Genomic DNA, 19,984 nt, shown 5'->3' with positions numbered 1-19,984 from the left:
CATTTTTGTTAGTTTTCACAACTCTGCTTTGCGCTGTGGTGAACCCCCAGTTCAGTCAAACTTGATGACATTTTTAAATCATTTTATCATTTCGGATGGATGACTCCTATCCCTTTTGATTATCATCATCTCCAACCACACCTAAAACAGCCTGAGTCTCATCATCCAGCCATTTTGTGGAATTCAGCTCCATCTTCACAGCTAACTCTCCAAAGCCCAAACTACTAACAGATTTGTAAGATGGCATCAGTGCTTGTGGTCAACCAATCAGCACAATTGATCACCCGAGATCTATCGTATATACTAGCGTTTAAGTTCTCCTGCAGATAAGTCGGGACTTGATTTTACTGTATAATTTCTGGTATTTTACAATGTCTGTTGTATAAATCGAATGCGGAAAACTTGAGAGAGTAACCATGGAGCACACAGCCTTTTCTTTTTTCTATGTATTTGTGCCTACGTGACCACACGGTGATACCCAAACTATTCGAAGCGACGTTTGCACTGTTTTGTGTTTTTTTATCTCTCACACCCTCATACATACACCTTTATCGTAAGACCATCCCTTATCTACGATGGAGTGTTCGATCAGAAGGAAATATGAAGCTGGTTTTAAATTAGAAGTTGTTGAAGTGGCGAAAGAAATTGCGTCTATGCGTCTAAGAAACTGGTGCAAGATTGGAGGAAGCAAGAAGATGTAAAAAATAAAAAATTAAGCGTCACATTTTAGAACAGGCGTATAAGTCGGGTTCTGATTTTATGACCGATTTTTCAGGTTTCAAGACCCGACTTATACACGAGTATATACGGTACCCACGATAGTTCCTGTTTGAAGGCAAAGTACACAACCTGGAGGAGGAGTTAAAAATCGCAGGAACTATAAATGGCTTATGGTTCCAAGGATTAATAAAATAACAATGGGAGGTCAAGCTTTTGATACAGGGCCCGTAAACTGTGGAATGGTCTGCCTGCTATTATAAGGGATGCCCCTTCGGTCTCAGCTTTTAAATCCCGGCTGAAGACTCACTACTTCAGTTTAGCATATCCTGACTAGAGCTGCTGATTAACTGTACAGACTGCATCTCTGTTGTTAGTCATTGGCACTAAAACATAAGTAACATGATAGTTAGAATTGGATACTAACCCTCACCTTTTCTGTTTCTCTTCTCGGTACTTAAATGTGGCACTTGGTGCCACGGCCCACCTGCCAAGTTGTTTTGCCTACCTAAGGCAAAGTCATCCCTGATGGAGGATCGCAGGAATCATGGGAAAGACGGGTCCTTTCATTGGATTGGCGCTCTTTCAGCCGTGGAATGGCCAAATGGGGGAGGCAGCTTGAAGGATGAGGTCTCCAGGACTCAATCTTATTATTTGATATCATCTACTGTTAAATTCTGCTCCGTACTTCTAAAAAATTTTTATATTTTTTATTGAGAATTTGTTCTGTTCTGTGTATTGTATTGTATTGTACTGTATTGACCCCCTTGTTTTGACACTCACTGCACGCCCCAACCTACCTGTAAAGGTGTCTCTCTTTGAACTGCCTTTCCTGAGGTTTCTTCCATTTTTCCCTACAAGTTTTTTTTGGGAGTTTTTTCTTGTCTTTCTAGAGAGTCAAGGCTGGGGGGCTGTCAAGAGGCAGGGCCTGTTAAAGCCCATTGCTCCACTTCCTGTGTGATTTTGGGCTATACAAAAATAAATTGTATTGTATTATATTGTACAAATGGCCCAAGTTCCAGCAGTGCTAGTAAAGTTCCAGTTTCAAACAAGTTCCTGGTTCCTGAAAAGTCCCTAAAATAGAAATCTCAGGGGATCTAGTTTGATTAGCAGAAAAAGACATGTGGCCTACATTAGTGTTTCCCAACCACTAATCCACTGAAAGGTAACAGCCCATGGAATATTTTTGCTTCTCCCTGAAAATTAGAGAATTCTCTGGTCATGCATTCTGGCCAGCCTGAAATGTTTCCAGATAACATTTTGAATGAAAAATTTGATCAGGTGCAGTCTGTACACTCAGAACTTGAAAGGGAACCCTGCTCTCTGATCTAATGTTAGTAGGTATGTATGTCTTTCCAATTCGGGCAATGATTGGACAAACTGTCATACAAAGCAAATCAGTTCTATTGTTTTTTTCCACCTCCTGGTTCATAAAGATTTTGTCAATTTTCGGCTGGTCCATACCCTGGTAAGAGATAGGGATAACGTCCAAACTCGATACATCATATTAAAATACATAAGCCAAGACGCAGGAGGAAGAAACGCTGCTTACACAAACACAGGGAGAATGTGCAGACTTCACACAGGTAACGACCAGGAATGGAATTTGAACCCAGGGCTCTAGAGCTGTGAGGCAGCTGCCACTGTGCCACCACAAAGCACTAACAATCCATGATGCGTCTTCACAGGCACATCAATGCATTTAAATGACTACTGGCAGGGCTGTGTTGACAGCTCTGGAGGAAATCTGATCGGTACGGAGGAGCAAAGGTCATCATGGTCATGTCTCAAAAACGCAGTCATCAACCTTGGAAGTGAGCCGAAAACGAGCCACCCAAAGAGGACTTCAGATTCAAATGCTGAGCTGCCAATTACATGCGGAGGGGTCTGTGTGTGTGTGTGTGTTAAAGAAGCCATCGCAAGGTTCCAGCGGGCAGCAGCTCTTTGTCTGTAAACCACTGGGCCCATCTTGATTTCAGGCACTGGCAGCACAGATTCAACGCCCCAAAGTGCCGCCTTACGCTTCACTGACAAGAAGCATTTCGCAGTGCCTCAGGCTGTCAGGTTTACCTGCTCGGCTGTTTTTATTACAGTCTGCTGCGGGAAACAGCTCTGATCTCCCGAATCACAAAGTGTCAAAGCATCAAGCAGGCATCCTGTCGTAACGCGCCTCGACTGTGCTGGCTGCCATTCATTTGGGAGGCAGTAACGGGCCTACAAAACAACAAAAAAGGGTCGGTAAAAAGAAAGCATGTGTGCAGGAGTCTGACACACAAAACAACCCGGAAAATGAAATGAAAGGGGAAAAAACAGCAGCAACACATCTGCTTGACACAGAATACAAAAAAGACCTGCAGAAAGTGCAGCTTCACGTAACATCCTTCATGTATGTCCTGACTCCCCCTTTAACCAAATTAAACCCGCATGAACAACTGTGCTGAATCTAGGTTCTGACAAATATACAATAGAAATGAAAATTAAACCAACTGCTGATGGGGCACCAGTCCACTGTAAGGCACTATATGTTGTTACACAGACAATACAATTCAAGATTTCAGGTGCTGGGAATGACGTCATGAAAACAACAGCAAGCAGCACGAGTAACAATATCTGGACACTTGGACTGACCAGTAAGAAGACAGGTAGTGGAGGACAACAGTGAGAAAAAGAACAAAGAAAAAAGAAAAACATTATTATTATTATTATTATTATTATTGTTATCCTGGGCCTTTGGAAAAGGTCTCTCGATTATAAAAAAAAAAAATCCTGGAAAGCAAAAGCAAGGCTATGATACATGATCTTCTTGGAAGACATTTAAAAGACCCGCGAGACAAAAGAGACCAAGAGAGATTGTCCAAGGGCCGTCTCGCGGGGACGTGGAACATGAGATTCTTGCAAGACACACCCTACTTACAAAAGATATCATGTAAGAGCTCACCCATCAAAAAAAAACACTCAGTGCTGTAAAAGCACGTAGTACACACAGATCAGGTGCTCTCAACACATAAAGCGTATAAGGACAATACGGAGAATAGAGACCCAAAGGCGCTGGAGAGAAAAAAAAGGCAGATAAGAGATTATGAAAGAAGTGGAATTCGAAAGGCTCAAATAAATGATGGCGCGATACCCATGCAGAGAAAGGTACAGAATATGAAAGCAGTAAAATTCAAAAGTATTGTACTGTCCCAGCCAGGCTGAGGACTTTTTGGTTTTAAGTGACTGTTAGGTGCAATTGAGGGAGGGCGGAGTACAGCACGGATGACTGATAGCGGGGTATTGATTGATGCGGTAAGGGGGGGGTGGCGGGGCATTGGAGACGGTGCTAGAAAGTTGTTTAGGGTTAGGAAGTCGGCGATTGTTCAAGTAAAACTTTTGTGACCCTTTATCATGTCAGTCACTACAGTACCAAAGAAAAAATAGAAAAGATCACATTACTGCAAATAAAAGGTGATTAACCATCAGAACTAGGTGTAATTGAAAAAACGGAGGTCAGAAATAAAAGGCAAAGAGTAGACAACATTCGTATCATTCAATGCACAAAACGTGGATTTACACAATAATGGACCATACGCTATGAGAATCTGTGGTCCCGGAACAGTTAAAGCAACGACAAGTTAAATTTCAAAGAATACACAATTCGGTCAGGTGTATATTGATGATCACGGAGAAATGATGAAAATTTTAAAAGGCAAAAAGAAAGGTAATGTATATATTCCGTAAACAACATTACACACCAAAGAAGATCGTGATATGCCATTCTTATTAAAATGTTTACAGTGAGAATAGCTTTTGCTATGACAATCAATAAATCACAGGGACGAACATTAGAAAAAGTCGGATTATTTATTAGAGAAACAGAAACAATATTCACTCACAGGCAGTTACACGTTACGTTGTCACAATGTGTCTCCAAAAAATATTGTTTTTAATGAAGTTTTAAAGTACAAATAATGAAATTGAAACAATTTCAAAGAAAAAAAAATTTAAATTGTATATCCAATTAACCAAACACAGGGGTTGGCAAAAATATATATATAAATTGACCAGTAGAATGAGTGTGTGTGTGTGTATGTATCTAAGGTTTTAGAGCAACACTACCTCACAATGGGGTGACTGTTCAATGACCCAAAGACGACAACCCTGACAACACTGGAGTGGCTTTGAGACAAGTCTCGGAGTTGCCTTGAGATGGCCCAGACACCGCCCAGACTTAAACCCCATAGAATATGTATGGACAGATCCAAGCATGGCAGCTTAAAAGAACATCCAACCCAATCCAATGGAGATTGAGAGGATCTGCCAGGAAGAATGGAATGAAATCGACCAAATCTAGCTGTGCAAAGCTTGTAGAGAATTATTAAAGAAGACTGCCAAAGGGGCTTCTACAAAGTACTGAATTAAGGGTCAAAATAGAAGGAGAGATTTCAGTTTTTGATTTTTAATGAATCTGCATGCCTTTCTGACACTTTGTCATTATTGGTTACTTAGTGAAGACTGAATGCCAAAAACTGCAAATGTATCGGATTGGAATTAAATTTATAAATGCAATAAAGTGTGCAGAAAGTGAAGGGATCTGAAGATGTTCTGAATCCACAGACAGACACACAGAGAGAGATATGAAAGGCACTATATAATGGATTGAGGGTCAGATAACTAGCTAGGAAAGGCATTATATAATTAATAGATACAGTAGATGCCAAAGGCACTATATGATAATAGAGAGATAGATAACTCTATTGTCATTATAAAAAATTAAGACATGCAGGCCATTTCCAAAGCACTTGTCTAAATGTAAGCTCCGCTTTAATTGTGGGTTTGCTATGCTGAGACTGACAAGATAACATATCAGTCATTCTCGTTAAACATTTTAGCTACTTAATGGCACATAATTACCTGTTAAGAGATGCATTAATAGCCGCAACAAGCTGTTCAAAACTCGTTCTTTGTTCTAAATAAAGCCGAGCCTTTAATGCCAAAACATATCAATATTTCATAAGCCGCCCATTTTGAAGCCATTTATTAATTTATTTAGTTATCAGTCTCGCCATTGTTTCACTTCCACAATACAAGTCCAAGTGAAAGAGATGCAAGAGTGGCACATCAGGCTAAAAGCAGCTGGAAGTGCAGTGAAGTCACTCACACACACACGTGTGACAGCAGAGCTAGGGTTGGGTGGGTCATGATAGCGGCCGACTACACATATGACCGAAGTAAAGACAACACTAACCACTTATTGCAAAGGGAAAAGAGGAAAGTGCGCACAGCACTTAGTATTGCTGTCTTACAGCTCCACTGACTTGGGTTCAGACCATGGCTCAGTTAGTAACTGGATGGAGCCTGCATGTTACCCTCATGGGCTTTTCACCAGGATTTCCAGTCCCCCCACCATTTCAGAGACAGGAAGCTGAGGTTAACTGGTGGCTTTAAATTGGTCTGCTATGATTGTGCGTTGGCATAACAGTGACCATCAATAAACGGAATAAATGGACAGTGGGAGGCACCTGAAGGAAACCCAGACAGACACGGGGAGAACATGCTAACTCCAGCAGGTATGAACTAGGGCACGAACCCAGGTCTACCACTGTGCCACTCTACTGAAAGCCTTTTCGGATTCTTTTCAAGATTTTCAATTTTCATTTGGTTATTAAATATTTGGTTTTGGATTCTGGTCTTAGATTCACTTTGCCTTCATGTGCGACTCTTCATACAAACCTTTGCTAATTCTGTTTCATTTTTCATACTGCACTGGATTTCTTGTCAATAAATTCTTCAAACAGAAAGAACCCTTGTTTCCCTGGGCCACAGTTGTTGTGTGTGTTTTTTCATGGGTCCCCTTCTCTCCCTTTCTAGGTTTATTAAACTAAAAAACTTTCCTACTTTCTGCTGGGCCTCTGCAGGCCATGAAGCCTGCTTCTTGAGTTTGGGAATGAGGCTACGTTTGATTTCTAGGCCTCATCTGAAGCCTTAGTGCTTTGCTAGAGAGACTAGCAAAAAATATTTAGAGAGCTACCGGGAGAAGAGACAGTCAAAAAGCCAAGAGCAGAGACAGCTATCAAACCGTTACCAAAGCCAAAAATCAGTGAAGTGAAAAATGAAGTGAAAAATCCATGCACAAGTCAAAAGCAAAAACACACACAAAAAAAAAAAAAAAAAAAGCAGAAAAGCCAAAAGGACATTTGACAAAAAATGCTTTGTACCCGCACACTCCGATAAGATGAATTTCTTTTGGCAACCTTTTAATTCTGTCCTGTTAAAGTTCACAACCTGCAAGAACACCCCCCTAAGAATGCTGGATGTAGTCCTTATGACAGAAACCCAAAATGGCAGAAAATAATGGACAAAATAAATAAAAAAAAAAAAACCAAGACAATCATGGGATCAAAAAACTAATGACAGTTTCAGAATCAGGAACCACTAAAACCTCTAAAATGTGTTCAAGAACACCAGAAAGATGTGAAGGCCTATAAATCATTATTAATAACTAACTCCTTCGGAACACTTGTGTCAGGTCTCGGCCAGGGTTCCACCATCTTGTTTCATGTCTTTTTTGTGCCATTTATTTATGGCATTTTTGTTGATTATTTGCGTTATTCTTGGGTTTTGATCTTGTGTATAAGCTGCTTTTGTTAACCTTCCATGCGCTTTGTGGATGGTCCCACCTGACAATCACTGGCAGGAAATGCTCTCTGCCCTATAAACCCGGAGGGTCTTCTGCAGTTCCTGGCGGTTCATTTCGAATGTGCCGGGAGTTGCCGAGCTTCCTTGTGTTTTTTTTATTTATTCCATTTCTCGATTTTTGAACTGTTTTTACTTGTTTCTGGATTACTGGTTTTTGGACTTGTTTGCATCAGATTGCCTTAGTGTTTTTGGCTGATTGCTTTGTTTCTTGTAATCCATGGAAGAATATTTGTGAAAATAAGTTTTTTTTATTTTTTTTTATAAAGACTGGACACTTGTTATTATTAGCCAGGGTTTGTCTTTGATATCCCCCTCTTGTGGGTATTTTTGGCCGTGCTTTTAGAACTTCTTCGGATTCATGAGCTTTGGCACTTTTAGTTCACTTGGGCTTGAGTTTGGGAGCAAAGCCTCACTTTGAGCTGAAGAGAGCAGGCAGCATCACAAAACTGCTGCCACCTAGTGGACCGGAGGAACTCCTGTTGTGTTTGCTAATGACCCCCAGCATCCTTGTATTTACTACATCTGGGGTTCTCACTGCCACACAGTACTAGTGGCAGTCCATCTACACTGTCAGAGTGTCTTCAAGGGGGTCATCCATTTAGCCATCTTGACTGCCTTCAGCTGCTTGAAGTCTGGGTTCTGACCCAGTCCTCTTCCTCCTCTTCAAGGGTTATGCTTCAGCTCTTTGTGGGTGATGTCACCATCATGGCATCATCTGACCGTGACACCCAACATACAGTACTGTGGAAAACAGCTGGGAAGAACATCTGATCTCCCAAATCTGGGGTTGTGATCCTCATCTCAGAAGACAGCCAGTGGCTTTTTCTCTGTATGTTACATGAAGCAGCCATCCCAAGTGGACAAGTTTAAATCCCTGGGGTCCGAGTAATGATGGACACCATGTATTTTAGCAATGGGCTGGTGCAGCAGAAGGCTGCACTGTGAACTTAAGACTGCAATGTTGCGAGAAAGATGATGCTAAGCCTAACTACTGACGTCCTGTCGAGGGATTACTACTGCCTTCATCCTGGGGCTGCTGAGATACACTTTAATCTCCCCGACTATGAACTGAATCAAGCAGGTGAGATAATGGATGGACAAGTCTAATTTGCATCCCTGTCTTCATTTATGGGCATGAGGTTTGAGTGGTGACCAAAAGAACCACAAACTGGGCATAAGCGCCCCAAAGCATGTTCCCTGTACCCTGTTTTGGGGCTTAACAAACCATGAAGGCTTTGGAATGAATAGGGAATGCTACCTGGGGCACTAAACACTGATAATAATGTGAAAGGTATGACTCACTACTTGGGGGGATTTCATCTTGGAGTGCTGAGAAATGCTGGACACTGCAACCACATACATGGAAGTCAGTTGAGCCTGCTACCACAGTGACGCGCCCCTGGAAAATGAGATGAGGTCTACAGCCATTTGGAGATCGCTCCACACTCCATTAACTACCACTTCCGTTCCACTCTGCGGCTCCTGCGGTCCTGAAGCGGCAGCTTTCCTTTTATTATCGGGCCTATTTTTAGCTGATAAAACATTTTGCTGATTGGTAGCATTCTGAGCACTGAGATGGTTTTCATCCCAAAACGGCTTTGACATTTTTCAGCCCACTTTTATAGCTTCTGCCTGCTGTGATGTAGAAGGGGAGCTTACTTTGGGGGCTCATTCATTTTCTTCCTCATCAAGAACAGAGGCCTAATCATCCCCAACTGGAAACCTGCAAGTGGACTTCCCAGCATTTCTACACTTAAAACACTTCACAGGTGACCAAGGTCACATACCTGTAGCCATCAACTCAAAGCCTGGGGGACCACGAATGCTTCTCAATGGTCTGCTTTAAAATAATACAAACCAGCATCGGAAAAAGGCACAGCATTCCTGATGGAAACAAACTGACCTTTAATCTCTCCCAGAATCTAAGTCATACCCTTGCTAGCAAAATGGGCTCCTGGAGTGAACTAAACAGGTCTGAAAATAAACTGATGGACAGAGGTGACCCACAAATGACCCACTTGTAAGCGTAGCCCAAGGAGTCACAAACACTCCGGAGAATTAACGGAGTACTGCCTCATCAGTGTGGCTCACCCTAGGTGTCCTCCTCAGGCTGGGGTTCACCATCTTGTTTTATACTTTTTCTGTTCCATTTTGAAACACTGATGAATGTTAATGTTACGTTTGCTTATAATCTGCGTTGCTTTCTATGTCTGTGCTAAGTTCCATGTGTTGTGTGGATGGTCTCCCAAGACGTGGGGTCAGTTGCCAATCACCGCGATGAAATGCTTTCTGTCCTTTAAACCTGGGGGGTCTTCCATAGTTCCTGGCAGTTCATTTTGTATGCGCTAGGGAGTTGGCCAGCTTCTTGTGGTTTTGTTGTGCTATTTGGGATTTACTGGAGTTCCCGGCTTTATTGCTCTGTGTTTTGACCACTCTTTGGATTCCGCATTGGGACTATGTTTGCTTTCAAATTTGCCTTTAACAGGTACTGTTGCAGCTTCACAGTATTACAGAGCATGTTTCTTATGAAGAATAAATATGACCTATCTAAGGAGTCTTCATTTGACATTGTCCCCTCTAGTGGGCATTTTCAGGACTACCTGCTTTGGAACCTTTAGCACCTGACACCTCAGACATACCACTAGGGGGCTCTGACACCAGTAAGACACACAACTGCTCCAAGGAGCAGGGCAGCTCAAACTGTCAGTTGATCAGGAGTTCATGTATCACAAACAAGTGGTGACTCTGACAGAACGACCGGTCTACTGTAGGGCTGGTCGCCACCCTCAATCCAAAACTGCTGACAGGTACACAGATATGGCACCTTTCACATCCAGCTGTTATATCGTGCCTTACAGATGACAGACCCATACAAAAATGGCAAGAATGTGCAACATAGAAGGGTCCCTCTGGAAGCAAAGCTGATGCATTATGGCCTCCCAAAGTCCTAAGTGCATGAAGATGAGCTGAAGTGGGGATTGTAAAATGTCCGTCAGCGTCAGGCACTGAACAGGTTAAAAAAAATGGAAAGGTGGATCAATGAAATCTGCATAGTGCATCCCCTGTTTTGCTCCACATGATTCTGAAAAGCAGTCTAAGATAAAAGGAAAACTGCACAGAAGAACCACCTCAGGAGAAACCAACAACAAAAGAAAATCAAAGAAAACAGCCATCCCAGTTTTTCTGTTTAATCATACTGTAAGTGAGCGAGACATTTACAGAATTCAACATCTTACATATAAACGTCTACACGTCTGTCCACCCCGGAAGTGAGAGGTGGAGTCGGGGTAAGGGCTCCGCCTCCGAGGACACGCAAACGAGGCCAGCAAGTCGGCAAAGCGAAACCTCCGAAGAGTCACTCGCTTAGCGGCTAATACAGGAGCGAGGCGAGCACATCGGCAAATGGTATCCCTTTTACTTTTCCTCCCACCGCTAATACACAAGCGAGGCAAGCATGCGGGCAAAATGAAACCTCTGAAGAAACTTTCAGTCACCTGACTTCTCGACATTTCAATTTTTTTCTGACGATTTCAATAGTTTCTAGGACCCCGTGCTGTTTATACAGCTAGTAAGTATATAATTATAAACGTGTGCAATTTGGTCTTGTCACGTCTGGACTACTGCAACTCTCTGCTGGCAGCAGCACCGGCATGTGTCCTCAAGCCAGTACAGAGGATTCCAAATGCAGTGGCATGTCTGGTGCTCAACAAACCGGAGTTCAGATCACAATATTTGCTTCCTGGAGCAGCAGGAAGTTCAGATTTCTGATACTTACTGAGTAGTCAACAGGTCAGCACCTATATCTAAATATATACACACACATATACATACATTCATACATACATATACATGGGGACACTTGCAAGGTCCTGTGTTCCTTTACAAACCCCTCAGGTCTGCAGATGAACAGCCGTCAGTGATTCCATGTATGTGTTGCACCAAATCTCAATCCAGACACTCTTCAAAGTTAATGGAGTGAGCTGCTCAACTCCCATCTGAACTGCTGACTCGCTCACTGTATTTAAGAAACTCCTTCAGACTCCTTTGTTAGATGAATTTCTGTCTCTAAGTGATGTTGGCTGAACTGCAACGGACTCAGTTTGCTCTTCACTTGCCATGATCAATTTGCAACCTTATCCTTTTGACACTTGTCCTCAAGCAGTACCCCAGACTGATGTTTACTTGATTATGTTCACCTCTTTTGTAAGACGCTTGCATAAAAACATCTGCTAAGCAAATAAACATAAATGTAGATACATACATGTGAAAGGCACTAGATGGATGGATAGATAGAAGTCATAGTAATAGTCATTTAGTCCCATGTACAGAATACAGTGAAATTCTTACTACAAGTTCAAGCAACATGCAATATGTCATCACCTTCCTGTGTTATGCTAAACAAGAAGGTATTACAATTTGGAATGTCAACTTATTTAATAGAAAATTAGCAAAGAAGTGCTTTGAGGACTGCAACTTAAAACCCCAAACCAAATTCATGGTATTTAGAGCTGCAGCCCTCCTCACCCTCCTGTATGGCACTGAACCATGGACCACACACAGTAACACCTTAAATCCCTAGAACAATTCCTTCAGAAATGCCTAAGGAAAAATTTATTTTTTCCCCCCAAACTTTCTCCATGGCAATTCTGCTTGAGGCCCCAACACAATAGGCAAGGAAAGTAAAGAGAAAACGTGTAGGAGCAAGGGAGCAGGGACCCAAAGTGTAGGGCAGTTAGGGTGGCAAGACTGTAATGATTATTATTAATGCTATTTGTGTATAATTACATCATAGTTACACATTTCTTTGTTGGTAAGATCAATCTCACTAGAGAATGTAACTTCTTGCTAACTGAACACACCAAACTGGTTAAAGATAAACCTCAACACCAAATACAAAAGTGGCATTTCTCGCTGGAATTCCAATGAAGTTTACTGTTGACTTTCAAAGAAAGTGAGTGCCACTAAAATGAAAATAGCATGCAATGCGCCCGTGAACTAAGAATGCAGACACCTGAGGCAATCAGCAAAGGAAGCATCTACACATGCACTTTACCAACAAGGCGTGCGTTAAATCAAAAGGAGAAAAGACAAACAGAGGTACACAAGCACAAAGAGCTCAGAGCCGGTCGCGTCTTAATGTGCCTGTGCCAAACCAAAAGGGTCTCTGAATTCCACAGGACACATCTGCTTGAAGGCTGCTGCTCTCTGTGTCTGTCTAACAGTCTATGAGGAGCACTTCATGGGTCTTGGTGAAGAGAAACACAAGGAAAGACTATGGGTGAAGCACAACTCAAGTGGACGAGAAGCCCCAGGAAGAAGCTTGATATCACAAGCCCCGCCTCTTCTGGTCTGCACTGCATATCTATCACTGCCTTCCCAGAAGTCTTGGTACCCGGATTGGGCACTTGACACCACTGCTCTCCTGATAGGCTCATCAACTGTATATGGAAAAGTCATCTCAGATAATAGGGCATTGGCATCATCAAATCAAAAGATTCTCTCATCTGACTGGATGGCCCAACACGGACTTCACTTCAGCATTCTGAAGTGATTGATTAGGTGGCAAGTTGGCGGAAGTGTCCAGGACTGTGACTCCAGATGATTCAATTACTGAGCTAAACCAGGAGAAGCGCGCAAAAAATGGAAGAAAAAGAAATAAATATACCAAATCTTAATGGGAGACAAGAATCAAAATAAAAAAAAAAACAGACAAAGAGGTCAAACCAAGGAAAATTTGCAAAAAGACCACCACCACAATGGTTTCTTATATATATATTTTTAAATTATTTATTCATAAAGTTTGTATCCACAGATCAGATATTGAAAGCAACCTCCACCCGACCTTTTATCCTGTTGCACAAATTACCCATGGGTCACGACCCTAGAAGCCACACCCCTAGAAACAAGGGGAGCGGCACCAATGACGGACCTCAAAATGTCAGCAATAGAAAAACCAAAAAAATAGCATTCAAGACATAGAAAATACCAAATAAATTACCACAAAACCTAATCATGACACTGTCTGTTTTTGATTTTCTCTTTTACAATTTAAATCACCTCAGATGTCAACTAGCCAGAGTTCATCAATTAATTAAATTAATGGATAGATACTGATGGCTTTCATTATTTGTTTAATTCTTTTCTACCTTGTTCTTTGTGTTTTAAAAAATTCATATTTCTATGTGTACCAGTTCTGTAGATGGTAATCAGTATAATCGACACTTCTAAAAATAAGTTGTAATGTAACGTGATGTTTGTCGGCATTCACTTTAGGACGAGCTACTAAAGGAGGATGCAGCCCCCCCCTCCCCGCAGGAAGCCACTAGTAGCTCATAGGGAGCTGTGAAGACTGGTCACAAATGCCAAGAACTAATCAGCCCTTTTCGTTTTTTTCACCTGGACATTAAATGGGGTGTCCTTTGGACCCCTAAATCTAAATCTGATTCGCTGTGCTTCTTTTAGCAGAGTCTGATCTGATCTCACCGTCAAGAGTGTGAGTGACTGGGAAAGCATATCTGATATAATAGATCGACTATGGAAACCGAGTCAACATTTCACAAATTACACTTGGAGATAAACACTACTTTGAGGTCTCATTTTTGTACGTGGTCTTGTTTCTGATCTGGTTATTGAACTTTTTTTGCTTGTTTCTACTTTAAAGTGAATGGATTATGGATCAGTTTAGTTAGCCTTTTCTTGTAGGCAAACCTTTTTGGCAAATTTCCTTCTTGTTTTTGTTTTATTTTTAATAATTATAAAGGACCTTTGTTGCCACTTGTGCCAGGGCCTATAATAGTTTCCCCCTTTCTTTTAGTGAAACATATAAGCTTGGCTTCATTTGGCCTGTGCATGCCACAAAACCTGCTTCTTGAGTTTGGTGTCCCTGGAGCTTTATGGCCCATTTTAGAGGTGAAGCCTCTTTTCGTAGGTTCATGGAGTCCATCAATCATAGAAAATATGGTAAAGGTAACATAGAAAGGTCATACATGCAAGGGACAAATAAAGTCACCTCAGCTAAGCATACAGTAGAGCTTGTCAAACAGAAAATACTGGCAATGGTCACTCACCGCTCTCAAAGCAGGCGTCGAAGACAAGGTGGCCTTTTTTGCTCGCTCCAGTATGCCCAGGTGGTGTTACCATAAGTTTGTTCACGTTGCCCACTAAAGAGTCCTCACTTCCAGACTCGCTGCCTAGGAAAGGACAAACAAATCTGTTTAGGGAATAGAAAAAGCAGCTAATTTCAGAACAAACTCCCTAGACGACCCCACCTACTACACTTTCAGCTAGTTCTAAACATATTGTCATAACAGTCAAAGAACATAACAGTAATGTGTACAAAGTGTGTGTGGAATTCCAGAGGAGGCATGTAGATCTGGTCAACGCACAAAGAAACAGCAAGTGCTGTCAGGAGCCCTGGTAGGCTTGTAAGGAGTAAGTACAAAAGCCTTATTTGTTAGACATGGCAGATTTGGGATATTTTTCATGCTCAGAATAATTTTTCTCTCCATGCTCGGAGGTACTTTTCATAAGTTATGAATCATGCAGATTCTGAATTTATTATTTTTTGTTATTTGCTTATTTTGAGCTATGCAAAGTTTGGTAATGTTATGATTTATTTATATCAAGATGCCACTTTGTTTTCACAGGTCCCGTCATTTTGTGGTTACGCCGTCAGGGACAAAAAGGTTATGGGCTGTGACATCACACAAATGATGCTTTTATAAGCCAGACGTTTCACAGCCACTTCATCCAAATTTGAAGTTTGACGGACTGCATGTCCCTTAAGGCTTTACAGAGCTGGGAGGAGTGTCCTTGTCCCTTTGAGAAGCGCACCACACAAACCACAGGGAACATAAAGCCATTTCAAGCAGCAGCATATAAGAGTCAGAACCACCACCTTGCACTCAATTCCAGGAAAAGAAAGGAACTGATTCTGGACTTCAGGAGACTGAACTACAGTGGTCACCATGCCATCAGCATCAACAGCGAGGGAGTGAAGACAGTCCAGAGTTTCAGATTCTTGGGAGACCACATCAGCCAGGACCTGTCATGGCCAAACAACATGACAACAAATGGCCAAGAACGGTCTTCAGGGGCTTCAGTTTCTGAGGAGTCTGAAAAAAAACAACTCCCACAACAGCTACTGGTTAACTTCTACAGGTGCACCATGGAGTCTGCCATCACATACTGGATTACAGTGGGGTACTCTGGCTGCACCTCTGAGAACAGGAAGACCCTCCAGCGTACCATCAAAACAGCTCAGAGAATTACTGGTACTCAGCTACCATCACTAGAAGAAATCTTCACTACCCGCTGAAGCAGAAAAGCAAAGAGATTCAAGCCACCCCAGCCATAGCATTTTAACTCCTCTGCCCTCGGGCAGGTGTTTCAGAGCACTGCATGCCCACACTACCAGGCTGAAGAACAGCAATCAGCCTATGAAATACACAGACATCACTGTCCCTTCCTATGACAGAAGAAGCCACCACTGACTGAACGTCTGCATCAGTCACACACCTAAACATGACCCATGTGGATTTCAATGGCACCACACGGACTGTAATCTTCACTGTGACCTCATTTATCATTTCTTTATTTATGCTTACAGGTTTACCTTTGCTAACAGTAACTGGCCTTCTCATAGTTTAATGTTTACTTAGTTTATCGTCAACTCTTAAATACTTTTATCTAAGGCATCTGTAGGCTTGCTCCAAATAGATATTATATTGTACAGTGACAATAAAAGTATCTTGCATCTTGATGAAAAAAACCCACAAACATTTTAAACATAAATATAACATGTTAAAAATTCTGAGTAAATGGTACATGAACAGAACAATAATAACAAAAATAACCAAACTAAAAAACTAACAAAAAAGACAAAGAAAAGGGATATATCAACGTAAGCCAGAGAAGGAACTCTGGCCAAATCATAAAAGCCCTGGCTCACAGTAAAGAGCAAAATGAGAAAAAATTGAAAAGGTAGTACAGTGGAACCTCGGTTTGTGAGCATAATTTGTTCCGGAAAGGTGCTCGCAGTCCAAAGCACTCGTATATCAAAGTGAATTTCCCCATAAGAAATAATGGAATCTCTGATGATTCATTCCACAACCCAAAACTATTCATATAAAAATGATTAATACAAAATATAAAGTAAAAATACATAAAACAAATTAACCTGCACTTTACCTTTGAAAAGAATCATGGCTGGTGTGAGTGAGTTTCTAAACTCTTGTGGGATTCCACCCAACGGGACGACACGCGGAAGAGCGTCCCAAAGCAATTGCAGTCTCCCAGCGCTGTAGCAGCTTGCCGTATATGCGAATCCGAAAAGATCGTGGACATGCTGTAAGTGCCTGCTGTCAATGGGTGATACAAGGAACATTATAAATGCGCAGGGCACAATATTACTTGGCCACGGCCCTGCCTGACTGCCGTGTCTGTGTATAGGAGAGTGGCAGATCCCACTACAATAAATAACCGCGCTGTTGCTGTTTCAAGTTGAATAAAGCTGGTGTTGCTAAAGTACTGAGACTCCGCTTTGTGTTTTGGGGTGCACGACGGGGACTCGCACATCACAGCACACACGCAGGCACACACAAACACAGTCACAATGCTGTAGTAAACAGTATACGCTCGTACAGATGTTGACTATATGAATGAGGCACGCCGACTCTGGAGAATAGGAGATTGCCAACAATCCCGCAGAGAGAGAGAGAGAGAGAGAGAAGAACCATCAGCTCAGTTGTGATCACATGACGCTCAGCAGACAAAACGTATACATACTACTCGTATTGCAAGACCTCGCTCATTTATCAAGTCAAAATTTATTAAAAATTTTAGCTTGTCTTGCAAAACACTCGTAAACCAAGGTTCCACTGTAATACGCTTTCCTTATGTATAAAAAGCCACCGTCAAAACCTACCATACTAAAGCCTGTGATCCAAAAGGCTTCAGCAAAATATATAAGGAAAAAAAAGGTTAAAATCAGAAAAGCCAAAAAGAACAAATAAAAGTCAAAATCCATAAAGACCTAAAATCAGAAGTTTTAACAGAAATGCTGAAGCACAGCATGGCAGCAGCTGCAGGCTTATAAAGGCATCAGGGGTTCTCCCTCAGACTGGCTCAACACAAAGAGGACAATCAATACCGATATAGACAATACTACATTAAGGAAGAAGTTGTGAGAAATGCAAGATAGAAGGACCACTGCGTAAGCAAATCACACGTGTGAGGCTCACTGCCCAGACAAAGATGTGTGGCGTTCCCTCAGAAAAAGTGCATACTTCATCTCTTTAGTGACCCGTAACGTATTACAAAATTGTACATTGTACTTGCAATTGTATTTTAATATATTTGTGTGTATATTTACAGTAGTAAATGACAAAAATAATTCATATTACAAAAAAAATCCAACAAAACACTAAGTACAAAACTCTCACAACACAGTCCATTTTTGCAGATACAGAGGATTGTGGTGTAGTTATGAAATGAACCCCCGTGTGAACAGCCTCCTGAAAGTTATGTAAAGTTTTGTCCTGCTGTGGTGCTGATGTATGTGAAGATTTGTACAAATTGGGAGCGCTCCCAGACGAAACCACACAAACAGGTGGGCAGAGACCACAAATCTGGAGAAAACTGCAATCTGATGGGTGTAATAGTAGCCCAGATCTGCAGTAAAAAGTTGAAAGACCCCAATGACTGATCCTGCCGTCACTTTTACATATAGCCCTCTCATCTTTCACCCGCAGCCCTTGTAGCAACTGCTGAAGCTGCCCAATGGTGCACTACTTCTGGAATTGCAGGGATTTGCAGTCCATTTAAGTAGCCTGGCTATAACATTGTCTACAGTTTTCCACAGTAGGTGGCAATACATAAAAAATAATTTCCCTTTAATTATTGGGGACAACAGGAGAATCTGAGAATCGCAAAGGCCATATATTATATATAATTATATAGTACTGTAATATATATATATAAATATATACACATATACAGTGGTGTGAAAAACTATTTGCCCCCTTCCTGATTTCTTATTCTTTTGCATGTTTGTCACACAAAATGTTTCTTATCATCAAACACATTTAACCATTAGTCAAATATAACACAAGTAAACACAAAATGCAGATTGTAAATGGTGGTTTTTATTATTTAGGGAGAAAAAAAAATCCAAACCTACATGGCCCTGTGTGAAAAAGTAATTGCCCCCTGAACCTAATAACTGGTTGGGCCAACCTTAGCAGCAATAACTGCAATCAAGCGTTTGCGATAACTTGCAATGAGTCTGTTACAGTGCTCTGGAGGAATTTTGGCCCACTCATCTTTGCAAAATTGTTGTAATTCAGCTTTATTTGAGGGTTTTCTAGCATGAACCGCCTTTTTAAGGTCATGCCATAGCATCTCAATTGGATTCAGGTCAGGACTTTGACTAGGCCACTCCAAAGTCTTCATTTTGTTTTTCTTCAGCCATTCAGAGGTGGATTTGCTGGTGTGTTTTGGGTCATTGTCCTGTTGCAGCACCCAAGATCGTTTCAGCTTGAGTTGACGAACAGATAGCCGGACATTCTCCTTCAGGATTTTTTGGTAGACAGTAGAATTCATGGTTCCATCTATCACAGCAAGCCTTCCAGGTCCTGAAGCAGCAAAACAACCCCAGACCATCACACTACCACCACCATATTTTACTGTTGGTATGATGTTCTTTTTCTGAAATGCTGTGTTCCTTTTACGCCAGATGTAATGGGACATTTGCCTTCCAAAAAGTTCAACTTTTATCTCATCAGTCCACAAGGAATTTTCCCAAAAGTCTTGGCAATCATTGAGATGTTTCTTAGCAAAATTGAGACGAGCCCTAATGTTCTTTTTGCTTAACAGTGGTTTGCGTCTTGGAAATCTGCCATGCAGGCCGTTTTTGCCCAGTCTCTTTCTTATGGTGGAGTCGTGAACACTGACCTTAATTGAGGCAAGTGAGGCCTGAAGTTCTTTAGACGTTGTCCTGGGGTCTTTTGTGACCTCTCGGATGAGTCGTCTCTGCGCTCTTGGGGTAATTTTGGTCTGCCGGCCACTCCTGGGAAGGTTCACCACTGTTCCATGTTTTTGCCATTTGTGGATAATGGCTCTCACTGTGGTTCGCTGGAGTCCCAAAGCTTTAGAAATGGCTTTATAACCTTTACCAGACTGATAGATCTCAATTACTTCTGTTCTCATTTGTTCATGAATTTCTTTGGATCTTGGCATGATGTCTAGCTTTTGATTTGCTTTTGGTCTACTTCTCTGTGTCAGGCAGCTCCTATTTAAGTGATTTCTTGATTGAAACAGGTGTGGCAGTAATCAGGCCTGGGGGTGGCTACGGAAATTGAACTCAGGTGTGATACACCACAGTTAGGTTATTTTTTAACAAGGGGGCAATTACTTTTTCACACAGGGCCATGTAGGTTTGGATTTTTTTTCTCCCTAAATAATAAACACCATCATTTAAAAACTGCATTTTGTGTTTACTTGTGTTATATTTGACTAATGGTTAAATGTGTTTGATGATCAGAAACATTTTGTGTGACAAACATGCAAAAGAATAAGAAATCAGGAAGGG

General features: G+C 41.6%; 1 protein-coding gene across 1 annotated transcript in view; it reads right to left on the bottom strand.

The window, feature by feature from the left end:
- Positions 1–19,984, bottom strand: part of agbl4 (AGBL carboxypeptidase 4) — a 460,603-nt gene that overhangs the window by 425,255 nt on the left and 15,364 nt on the right. The window contains exon 2 of the mRNA XM_028812463.2: positions 14,463–14,585. Coding sequence (XP_028668296.1) covers positions 14,463–14,585 — 123 coding nt within the window. The remainder of the gene's footprint in view (positions 1–14,462; positions 14,586–19,984) is intronic.

This window comes from Erpetoichthys calabaricus, chromosome 10, assembly GCF_900747795.2.
Source record: "Erpetoichthys calabaricus chromosome 10, fErpCal1.3, whole genome shotgun sequence".
Taxonomy (NCBI): domain Eukaryota; kingdom Metazoa; phylum Chordata; class Cladistia; order Polypteriformes; family Polypteridae; genus Erpetoichthys; species Erpetoichthys calabaricus.
The sequence above is the reverse complement of the archived record's forward strand: the minus strand, read 5'-3'. Positions and strand labels throughout refer to the sequence as shown.